This window comes from Mustela putorius, unplaced genomic scaffold (assembly GCF_011764305.1).
Source record: "Mustela putorius furo isolate JIRA1106 unplaced genomic scaffold, ASM1176430v1.1 tig00000127_pilon_pilon_pilon, whole genome shotgun sequence".
Taxonomy (NCBI): Eukaryota; Metazoa; Chordata; class Mammalia; order Carnivora; family Mustelidae; genus Mustela; species Mustela putorius.
The window spans coordinates 16,858,718-16,869,865 of NW_025421288.1; the positions used below are offsets into that span (position 1 = coordinate 16,858,718).

Genomic DNA, 11,148 nt, shown 5'->3' on the forward strand with positions numbered 1-11,148 from the left:
GAGAGAGATCACAAGTAGGCAGAGAGTCAGGCAGAGAGAGGAGGAAGCAAGCTCCCCGCTGAGCAGAGAGCCCGATGCGGGGGCTCGATCCCAGGACCCTGAGATCATGACCTGAGCCGAAGGCAGAGGCTTTAACCCACTGAGCCACCCAGGCGCCCCCAGGTTCTGAGCTTTAAGGAAGAAGTCTTTTGTTATAAAAATAGAGTGGGCCTGGTTTGGTGATGTGGGAATCCCAGGACTCCGTTGGACAGGCCAGTCCCCGGCCAGGAGCCCCCAGGCCGAGCGAGGCAGGGTGTTGGGTGCGTGTGCCACAAGAGGACAGCCCAGCAGGTGGCACCGGAGCCAGGAAAGCTCGCAGCTCTCCCAGTAGTGCTCACTCCTCCGCACAAGGTCCCCAGCTCTGCTGTGTCTGGGCCTCAGCCGGCATCAGAGCTGACTCTGCCGTCTGTCCTGTTCCCTCCACTCTCGCCAGCTCTCCCCAAGGGTCACTCTCTCTTCCTCGTCCTGGGCCTCCTGACCTGGAGAAGCCTCTGGGTGTGCTCAGGGCGGGAGCTCCCTCAAGGCCAGGCATGGGGCCAGGCATGGTCGTGCTCGGGGACACTGGGTTGTATCACTGGGTCGGGCCCCCAGGTTGGGCTGAAGAAAATCGCAGGGCTGTGTTCATGACCACGTTTATTCCCAGCACTGGCCGTTCCCACCTTTGCCCATGTGACCTGGTCACCACCCCCACCCCACGCACCAGAGCAACCTCAAGCCCTGTCCTCCCCCCTGCCCTGTAGAAGCCAAGTCCCTGCCACCAGCACCCGTCCCCTCCCTGGTGCCCCAGGTCCTTTAAGGGCTCACACAGAGCTCCAGCGAGAGGCCCCAGGCCATCAGCAGAGCCTGTCCCTTGGAGGCTGGGCCACGTCGCATCTTCCTCCTCCAGGAAGGCCTCACCTATGGGCCCAGGAAGTCCTCCTTTCGATAACCCTTCTGCAGTGGAGAGGGGGCCCAGAGTTAGGGTGCCTGCCTTCTGAGCCCTGCTCTCCCTAGGCCCCCACCCTTCCTGGTCTGGGCCTGGACCCCCTCTGGGTCTCTGGTCTCCGATCTCGGGTTTCCCTCTTCCTGAGTCTCCTGCCCCGCGGGAGTTCCCGGGTCTGCCTCGCTCCCACTGTCCCCACACTCTCCGCCCACCCTGCCGCCTCCACGTCCTACACCCAGGTCAAAGCCGGTAGCCCTGCCTGCCCCAGGTCGCCAGAACATACCGCCCGGAAGTCTCGGTGGAGCTTGTGGTGCTGCCAGAGGTTGGCCAAGAGACTGGAGGCTGCCCGAGAGGACTTCTCACTGTCCGGGCTGGGAGGGCAGCAGGAGTCAGCAGGGAGACTCGTGGGGCCATGGGGAGGGGTGCGGGGCTGGGGAGGGGCTCACCCGTCCCGCTTCTTCTTGATGAAGACCAGCTTTCGGAGCCCGTCAAAGTAGAGCAAGTCTCGGGCGGCGATGGGACTGGCCACCACCAGGTTGTTGAGCACAGCGATGATGTTGACCAGCACGTCGGCTGGGGGACACTTCTCACCCACGCTGCCAGGAAGCTTCTCAATCAGGTGACTCACCACCTTGGTGGCTGCCGGGAGGCCAGGAGGTCAGGGGGAGATGGGAAGCCAGCCTCCACCTCCACTCCCAGCAACCTGCGCACCTCCGGTCCCCCCAGCCCTGTCCATGCCCCCAGCTCCAGCTGCCAGAGGCCAGCCCAAATGGAGAGCAGAAGAGAAAATCCGGGTGTGAGCCCAGCGAGGCAGGGTGAGGACGGAACCCAGGCTTTGGGATGGCCCAACTCACACATCTCATCCTTGTTTCTGGCGTTCCGAGACAGGTTTCGAGTGAGGCCGGTCAGCGGGCGCAGCTGGTGGTGGTCAGCGGTCCGAACCCGGTCCAGCAGCGGGTTCAGGATACGCTCCTGCTCCAGGGCCAGGCGGCTCAGCACGCCCGCCCACTGCGGGGTGGGGGGTGTGGGGGGCGGGAGGAGCTGGTGAGAGCGGGCGGAGCCCCAGCCCCGAGGCCTGAACTCCCAGTTGGTTCTTCTCTGTGTCCCTCTCTGTCCCCAGCCGACCTGGGAGACTCTGAGGTGGGACCGGCCCCACACTGTGTCTCTCCTGAGAGGTCTTCCTGTTTCTGCTTTCAACCCCAGCCAGGAGCCTCACCAGCTATGCCTTGGGTCAGCCCCTCCTAGGCTCAAACCTCTCCTTAAATCCTCAGGGACCTCCGGAGCCTGCCGGGCCGGGGATGCTGGCCTCACACCCCTTGCTACCCCTCAGGGGTCCCTCTGCAGCATGTCCGGCCGGTCCCTCCGATGTCGACTCCTCCGCAGGTTTGGGTTCCTCTGCCGTCCCGCCCCAACAGAATCCACGCCAGCCCTCCCCTGTGTGCCCCTGTTCTCCCCACGCGTCCCTTGTGAGAGGCTGGGCCCGGAGCCTCACCCTGCGGTCGCCCGCCGTGATGTTCTGCAAGGCCCCGGCGGCCGCCTCGGTTGTGTGTGGGTTGAGCTCACAGCGCTGCAGCAGCCGATTGTACAGCCCCACGATCTGGGGGCTCCACAGCCACTCAAGACCCTTGGGGTCCTTGGACACCTCGGCGAAGGTGAGCGCGTCGGCCGTGAGGGGCAGCTGGAGAGAGGCGGGGAGGGTCAGCCGGGCTCAGGCCAGGGCCCTCCACCCCGGCTGCCCAGGCCTGCGCCCACCTCTCGGAGCCGCCGGCTCTGGGGTGTGAAGCAGCCCACGACCTCGCCGGGTGGTGCCCCAGCCGTGTCCCTACGGCCCCGGCCCTCGAGCCGCTGCAGGGCGGATGGCGGCATCTCGTCATACAGGCGGTAGGACAGGTTCCTCAGCACGCACACGGCGTTCTCCACGCTCTGCAGATGGCAGGCCGTGGTCAGAATGGGCTAGAAACCCCCAGGCCCCGAGGTGATGGCCGCCTCTCACCTTGTCCTCGCACTTGCCCACGTCCAGGGCGTGGTTGGTGTAGGTGACCAGGGCGTCCACCAGCCCGTGGCATTCACGCATCTTCTGGCGAGTGGCCTGGGACGCTGAGCTGAGGTTCCTGTGGGCGGAGGCAGATCCGAGATCCCCAGTGGGAACCAAACCCCAGGGGGGAGCCCCTGAGCCCCAGCCCGCCTCCTTCCCCCGAGCTGGGCCCCGCTGCTTAGCATCTGTTCGGCCCTCCAAGCATCCAGATGGGGGTTATGAGTGTCTGATGAAGTCCCCGATTTGATGAAATCTGAGCCTGCCCCCCCCCCCCAGGGCCTGGGACATTGGACATCTCGGCCATACCCAGGTTCTGGTCTCGCTTCTGCATGGGCGGCAGTGCCTCGCCCGCCAGCCCTCCTCACATCTGCCTTGCCACTGGCCCTCAGGGTCAAAGGCCCCTTCCCCAGGCCTCCCCTGCCCCCTTACAGGCACTCAGCTCTCTCCCCATGCCCACCCTCTTGGCCTCTCCCAGCTGACTGCCCCCTTCCCGCACACCTGAGGAACCCTGTGGCGTTATAGAAGATTTCAGCCTCAGAGGCGTTCTGTTGGATGAGGGGTGGTCCCCCGGCCCCTGATAGGGGGCTCAGCACCAGGTCCGTGAGCTGCTCCAGTGTGTCTCGGGCCAGCCGGTCCTTCAGATGGTCACTGGAGGACAGGTTCCACAGGATCCCTGGGGCAGGTGGGGCCGTCGCTGTGGTCAGCGACAGCCTGCGGGTTCCCTCCTGCCCGCCAGGGAGGCATCTGGGGCCTCACCCAAGAGCTGCGCTAGAGGGCCTGCGTGTGAGCTGCAGGTCTCAGGGCAGGACACAGAGGACAGGACAAGGCTCAGGGACCAGGGGTTTGGAGGCTAACCGCAGAGGTGTGCACCAGGACAGACATGGGGCGGGGGGGGAGTGGAGGGGACAGGCAGAGGGACAGCAGGCGGGGGAGGTGGCGCGGGGACACCTGTGACGTTCTTGCGCAGCTCGTCGTCTTGCTCCCGCAGCGTGCGCAGCAGCTCGAAGATGCCATTCTCCTCCACCAGCGCCAGCTTGTTGTCGGCGTTGTCGTAGATGAGGTTGCGCATGGCGCCGGTGGCGTGGCGCTGCACCTCCTGGTTGGCGTGGTTGAACAGCTTCACCAGCCTGGGCACCGCCTGAAGGCTGCGGGCCTGCGCACGGGCAGGCGGGTGTCAGCACACGAGTGCGCGTGGCTCAGTGCGCGTGCACGCGTGCGGCTGTGCGGGTGGCGCGCGGGTGCGCACAGATGCGCGTGCACAGCCACGCAGGGCCGGGCGGAGGTGTGTGGATCGCCGGCACCTCCCCCTTCGCTGCGGGGGCGGCTCTGCGGGGCCGGGGTCGCCCGTGGGCCGGCCCGCGGGCGCGGAGGCAGCGGGAAGGGGCACCGGCGGGGGCGCTCGCGGACCACGGCCGCTCACCTGCTTCTTGGCCGCCGCGTCGCTGTAGCACTTGTGCTGGATGTAGGCGGCTCCCAGCACCTGCAGGTTGGGGTCTGAGGCCATGAGGTACTTGACGGCGGAGGGCAGGTCGATGTCGTCAAAGCTGCAAGGACAGGGGTCGGGGTCAGCGTGACCCCGGGGACGGGCCAGGGGCGCCGCAGGAGCACCCTCCCCCGGACAGACGCCGCCCCCGTCCCCCGCTCACCCGCTGCTGAGCCTCTGCAGCGTGCGGCGGCCGCCGAAGCCATCCAGCCCGCGCACGTCCGGCAAGTGGCTGGCGTCGGCCAGGCTCAGGCTGAGGCTGCGCACAGACGGGGCTCGGGCCATGGGCTCCAGGCCACCCCCCGGTGCCGGCCCCGCCCCGAGGCGGCCGCGGTGGCTGCTCTGGAATCGCTGCAGGGTCCGCATGGCCGGAGCTCGAATGGTCCGGCTGGGCGGCCCCTCGGAGGCCTCTGGCCAGTCCAGGCCTCCCACCTGGCCAGAGCTGGCCTGGCGCTCGTAGGCGAAGGCCCTGTAGGCGGAGGCCGCTGGGGGCTCCAGCTGCTCCGACACGACGCTGTAGCGGTCATCCAGGCCCGCAGCCCCTAGCCTCAGCGAGCGCAGGGACAAGGTGTCGTAGTCCACACGCCCCCCCACCCCAGCCCGCTCGTGGAAGGACAGGGGCCGGGCAGGCACCGGTGCAGCGGGCTGGGCTCCCCCGTACCCTGCAAGCCCGAAGGTGCTGCCCCCATTGTGGGCAGAGCTCAGCCTCCGACTAGAGCTCAGGTCCACGGCTGAGCGAGAAGACCAGGAGGCAGGGCTGTAGGAGGGCCTGGCAATGGGCCGGAAGGTCTGCAGGGCAGGGAGGAGAGCAGTGAGGGGGTGTCGGGGGCTCCCGGGCCCCTCTCCCTAACCCTGGGGCTTCCAGCTTCCCCCCAGCCTTCCCCACGAGCCTCTCCAGGGGATGAAGAGAGTGTCACTCACAGAGGTGCTGTCTCCACTGAGGCCCTGGGAGCGGGAACTGAAGCCGGCCTGCAGGGCGTGGTAGTGACCGCGCGGGGTGCCTGGGGACAGGGACAGTGGTCGCCTGGCTGGGTCAGATGGCTCATGGGTCTCCGGTTGGACCTCTCCCACAGCCTCCTGCCCCTCTAGCTATGCTGCGGACAGGCACACTCACCCCCCTGACCTCCTGGTCACCTGGGAAGTATGCCAGGGACTCCATCAGTTTACAGTCCCTGCTGGGGCACACGCCCGGCCCCCTCCTCCAGGAAGCAACACTGACCTCCTGGGAGCCTGTCCTGTGCTGTGGTCACACAGGAGTGCTGCTTGCTTGCCAAGGACACAGTCCCCTGGCCCACCTGGAAGAGCCACACCTGCCCCGTCCAGCCACACAGAAAAGGGAGGGTGCTGACGCCGGCCTGACTCGGTGGTGAGTGGACAGACAGGTGGGTGGGTGGAGAGAAGGGGGGGAGGAGGGCGGTGGCAGGACAGATGGACAGCTGCTTGGACGGACAACAGTTGGGGGGAAGTCAGAGGGAGACAAAGCAGGGGAATGGACAGGTAGGTGGGCTCCACGTTCTCTGCGTGGGGATCAGCCTCTGCTAAGGTCCCTGCTGGGGTCACGGCTTGGGGGAGAAGAGTCATATGTCCCCAGAGGGCCTGGGCAGGTGACCGGCTGAAAGGACTCATCGTGTGGAGAAGGGAGGAGGCCTGCTTTCCCCCAGGCTCTGCGACCTGGACAGTCTGGGGGCCCCCCTCCCAGCACACTCCCCAGACCCACCCTGGTTAATGAGGCTTCTGGGCAGGGGCTATTAACCCTTTGACGCTAGTGAGGCCCAGCCTGGGGGACACACCTCCAGCCTGGGGACCTTATTCCCACCCCCAAATTATACTCCTTCCCCTAATAGGCAGGGTAGCCAGGGTGGTAATTAACCCCTCCCCGCTCCCTCCTCCACCCTGTGACCCCCGGACACCCAACTACTCAGCCACCAGCAAGGCTGAGGCCCAGGCAGGGGAGGACTCAGGAACCCAGGCTGCTCTGGCTGACCCTTTCCGCACCCCCCGACCCCCGCCCCACCGCAGTGGCCAGCATCCCAAGACCCGTCCTGGAAAGGGTCCTCTAAAGGTCGAGTGAGCCCTGTGGGGACTGGCGTGTCCTGACATCCTGGGACATTCCTCTTACTCCCTGACCCTGATCCCGATGCTGCAGTCTGGCAAGGGAGAAGATGGTGTTCCTGGAACAAGTGCCCTGACTCACCGGGTGAGAGACCCTTTAACGCACACGCACGCACAGACACACGCGCGTCCACGCGTGCACACACAGGCGCACGCACACCCACACCCGCGTGCAAGCACGGGCACACACACCCACGCGTGCACACACACGTCCACACCCGCGTGCACGCACAAGCACACACACGTCCACACCCGCGTGCACACACAGGCACACGCACACCCACACCCACGTGCACGCACACGCTGGGGTCTGCCCAGCACCGAGGGCGGGCTACCCCGCTCGTTCTTCTCAGGAAGTGTAAGTGGGTCAGGCCCCCGGGGCTGTCCCCTACAATTCCGCGGGGAGACCCTGGTCCAGACAGGCGGCTGGCTCTGGTCCAGGTTTCCCAGACCCGCCCCCTCACGTTTCTGTCTGCTCGTTCCCTTGGGGCCCTGCAGGGGGGTGGGGGTGGGGTGTGGAGGGACGCTGGAGCCTGGATGTCTGTCTGTGTCTCAGTGTGTGTCTCAGTGTGTTTGTGTCCCTGTGGGGCTGACGCCTGTGTCTGTGCATCTGAGACTGGGTGGGAGCCTGTGTTACGTGGGACCGGCGGCGGGCGTGTTCCGGGTGTGCTGACGGAGATCGGCCCGGCCCAGCCCGCCATGTGCCCATCCCGCCATGTGCCCATGGCGCTCCGGGCCGCGGGGGCAGGTGCGGTCGAGCCCAAGCCAGTCTTGGCCCAGAGGACCCCAGGGTCCCCACTGGGTGGTGGGAGGCCACACCCATGGCTTCTCCCACACCTGGTGGGGCAGGGCGAGTGACTCAGTGCGAGGCCTCGGTGAGTCAGGGCGCTGAACCTCAGCGCCAGCCCTACCACGGCCTCTGGCCCTCGAACCACCACACCCACCGAGGCCACCTCTATCCACAGCCGCCCTTCCCACCGCCCGGCGCCCACCCCGCAGGCGTCCGCTTACCTCGGGCTGCCTCTGTGGCCCCCTCGGGCTCAGCTGCCCCGTTGTGCCGAGCCTGCTGGCCTAGCTGCAGGAGGCGGGCGCGGACCTGCTCCTGGACGCGGGCCACCCGCAGCCGCTCCGCATCTGGCCCCTCTGCGCCCCGGCGGTCCAGCTGCAGGTCAGAGGGCAGTGCCAGGGAGCACACGCCGGCCTCAGGCTGCAGGGCCGACAGCAGGAAGTTACCGTCCTGCATGGCGGCAGATGCCCTGGCTGGGTCTGTGCCTGGCCTGGGCCGCTGGGGCCTCTCTGGCCTGAACTGTCTTCACCGTCCTGTTCCTGAAGTCCCCTCCCCACTGGCCTCGCCCAGAGCCGGCCTGGAGACAGACGCTGGCCCTGCCCTGAGCTCGGCTGGGGGCGGGGACATCTGGGCCAGGTAAGAGGGAGGGGCCACCACCTGCTTAAGGTGGAATTTGGGCGGAAGAACAGGCCTGCCTGGCCTGTTTATTCCTTCCCCACACCCCAGGACAGAGCAGCAGGGATCTGGGCCCCTCTTAATTCCCAGCTTTGGTTCCCAAGTGTCAGTGGGCCCTCCTGTCCTGAGTGTTGTCTGGGAGGGGCCAGGGTAGCCCGCTGGGGAGCCTGTGGCCGGCCACCTCCAGGGGTCTGCAGGGGAGGGGTTTCCTCTCCCTGGGTGACTTGGGGCTCCAGGTAGCCCCTCGACCCAGGCAGCCAACCCTGAACTAGGCAGGGGTCAGCGCAAGAGTGAGGGTTGCGGACAAAGGGCTTGGTGGAGTTTTAGGGTAGAAGAGGGCCTTATGGGCCTTGATCGTTGGTGCCCAAGAGACTGCAGAAGCAAATGGATAGACTGGCCTACCCCCTAAGCCCATGACTCTACTGATCTCCTTCCTATAGACCCCAGAAGTTGCCCCATCCCCACTACTTCTGCAGAGGCCTCCAAAGGGCTGGGCCTCTCTGGCCACCCCAGCCCATGGGGTAGAAGGCTGTGCCCTCCACGTGAGTCAGAACTCAGCTCAGCAGAGCTCTGACAAGGCCGAGTAGGCAGGATTGCTTCAGGGCACTGAGTCAGGGGCCCTCCTGCCCAGGCTGGGGTGTAGGAGCTGGGTGTGTGTCAGGAGAGCAAGAACCCAGGAGTCTGACAGAACAGCGATGAGGAGGGGTCGGCAGGAGGGGTGGGGAGTGGGGCCCAGGCTCATCAGGGCTCTCCCCCAGAAGGGTTCCCCGGGGTGCTCCCATCCAGTGGGACCAGCATGCTGCAAGGCCTCCTGAGTGGGCCTGGAGCGAATCCAGGAGAGGCCCTTGGTGGACGGAGCAGGGCTGGATGGTTGGGGGCTGAGGGGCCTCAGGTACGTACTGGGTGCCCGCCTGAGAAGCCCACTGCGGGGTCCACCCGAGCAGCCTCCTCTCTCCCAGCGGAGGCCCTTACCCGTCCCCTGAAGACGTTTGCCTTAATCGGTGACCAGTCATTTCAGGGGATGTGGCCCCAGGTGGGGATGGTGGGGGCGGTGAGGAGGGGGTTCTGGGTCAGGAGGCAGGTCTGGGAGGGAGGTCAGTGCTGAAGAAGAAGGGATGGGGTAGGGGCAGTTTCAAGGGGGAGGCGAGCGTCGACCTGAAAAGGTCGAGGTGAAGCCCGGGCCAGGGTGGGTGCTCAGGGCGGAGACCTACCGTGCTGGTGGTCTGGGTGCGGCCAGCCCCGGGGCTCATCCCAGAGGCCAGTGCCGCAGGCCGAGGGGTCCGGGGCTCCATCCCAGGCCCCGCGTGTCCGTCCGGGGTGGCCTCTCGCGGCAGTGCGGCGTCCTGGGGGCGCGGGAGGGCGGGGTGGCAACGCCCGCACGTAGCTCATCAGACCGGCTGCTTCCCTGGCAGGCGCGTTTTGTGTGGAAAAACCCTGGGAGACAAGTCTGTGCGGTGCTGAGGGCACCTGGAGGCACACGCCTGGCACGGGCCTCGGGCCCGCCCTCCACCTGGGGTCTGCCTGGGCCCACCTGGGGCCCTGCGGAGCCCCGGCCTGGCAGCCCGCCTGGGGCAGCCAGACTCCAGGCTGCAGGTGGGGGTTCAGAGGGTTTGTGGGGAGGCTCCAAGGGGTCAGGCCGGAGCTGCCAAGGGATGGAGGGGTTTTGGTTGGTGGCATGGCCAGGAGAACTGCCCATGCCCAGTGCCCAGAGCTGCGCTGAGCCCCCCTGAGGACATGGGGACCCCTCCCCCACCATGTTCCTGGAAAGCCTGGGATCTTGGGTGCACTTTTTCTAACCACTGCAGAGCTGGGGGACTGGTCATGGCCCAGGCCTGTTACCACCACCCTCAACCCCGGGCTAGGAGCCACGTCTGACCCCTGTGGCCACTCTTCTCTTTTGTCCTCCCCAGAGTTCCCTTTTCCCTGTAGCCAGTGCCTGGGGAGGAGGCACAAGAAGATGCAGACTTAGACTTGCATGGTGGGCTTCCTGGAGAAAGCGAATGGAAGATACACGCAGGGAACGGAGAAGGGCCACCTGCGTGGCAGGGCTTGGGAGCCTGTGTAGCGCTCCCCCGGGGGTGTTGGTGCTGCATCAGGTTTGAGATCTTGGGACTTGGGGACTCCAAGGGTGAGTAAGTGAGGCTCTTTCTCAGGAGGTGGGCAGCTCCTGGGGGAGCCTGGACTCTGCGCTGGGGCGTCTGAAGTGAAGGCTGTGACAGCTTGAGGGGGGTGGTAACCATTTATACTCCCTCATCTGACCGGGCACACAGGATGGGCTGAGCGGGCAGCTGGAGGTGGGGACGGCCTGGGCACTGTTAGAAAAGTCTGTGGAGGAGGAGCCGGAGACAAAGACCAGGGGATGGGGGGTGGGGGGTGGGGAGGCCTCCAGGGCCAAGGGACAGAGCTGGTGGGGAGGTGTGGAAGGAAGACTACCTAGTGCTGGCTTCAGTGACCCGGAGCCGGGGGAGGGACAGAGAGGGGTGTGGGGTGGGGGGGGGTGGGGGGGTTAAGGAGCAGAAGATGGGGGAAAGCTTGAAAACATTACAGCAAAATAATATTGAAAACAAAATTTGGGAACACGCGCTGGCACAGAGAAGTTAAGCAGTTGGCCTGGGGCCACACAGCCTGCACAGCCCTCCGCGAGGTGACGGACCAGATGTGAGCACAGCTCGCTGGCTGGAGGCCCGGGGAGCCAGTCTCAGTCCCTCTTAGCTGAGCCCCACACGCGTTGTGTCCCCGGGGCTTCCTGTCCACGAGCCTGCGCACACTCCCTCAAACCTTCCAGCCTCCCGTGGGAGTCCCCAGAGGCGCGTCCCCGAGGCACGTCCCCCACGGAGCCTACCTGGATTAGCACGGTGGGCACCTCCCTTGTTAGGCGGCTCCCCACCCCGGCTCTGGGGTAGCCTGGGCCCCCACACCTAATTCCCGAGGATCCTGGGTGGGACACTTGGGACCTGGCATTCCCTGTGCCCCCGACTCTTGCCTTGTGCCTTTGGTGTGGGATTCGGGGCCCTGGCAGCCCAGGGAGCGGACGGCACTTCCCGTCCACTCGGCCCCCCTACCTGTCCCCTGCCACCTGCCCCCCCCAGCCCTCA

At 66.3% G+C, this 11,148-nt stretch overlaps 1 protein-coding gene across 1 annotated transcript; it reads right to left on the bottom strand.

Moving 5' to 3' along the window:
• Window positions 1-655: 655 nt before the first annotated feature.
• On the bottom strand, window positions 656-9,406 carry PKP3 (plakophilin 3). Its single transcript, XM_004781057.3, has 14 exons — window positions 9,265-9,406; window positions 7,603-7,798; window positions 5,401-5,480; window positions 4,643-5,268; window positions 4,417-4,540; window positions 3,945-4,149; window positions 3,495-3,669; window positions 2,955-3,072; window positions 2,714-2,884; window positions 2,454-2,639; window positions 1,816-1,969; window positions 1,408-1,600; window positions 1,245-1,332; window positions 656-972 (listed from the first exon to the last, which is right to left on the bottom strand). The coding sequence occupies exons 1-14, from the start codon at window positions 9,343-9,345 to the stop codon at window positions 937-939; spliced, it is 2,433 nt and encodes an 810-aa protein (XP_004781114.1). The 5' UTR covers window positions 9,346-9,406; the 3' UTR covers window positions 656-936.
• Window positions 9,407-11,148: the final 1,742 nt, after the last annotated feature.

Coding starts and splice junctions, on each gene's coding strand:
- PKP3 (XM_004781057.3), bottom strand. CDS start 9,345: ATGGAGCCCCGGACCCCTCGGCCTGCGGCACTGGCCTCTGGGATGAGC. Junction 1,970..2,453: donor TCACGGCGGGCGACCGCAGG/GTGAGGCTCCGG, acceptor CCCACCCCGCAG/TGGGCGGGCGTGCTGAGCCG. Junction 1,333..1,407: donor ATCAAGAAGAAGCGGGACGG/GTGAGCCCCTCC, acceptor CTGCCCTCCCAG/CCCGGACAGTGAGAAGTCCT.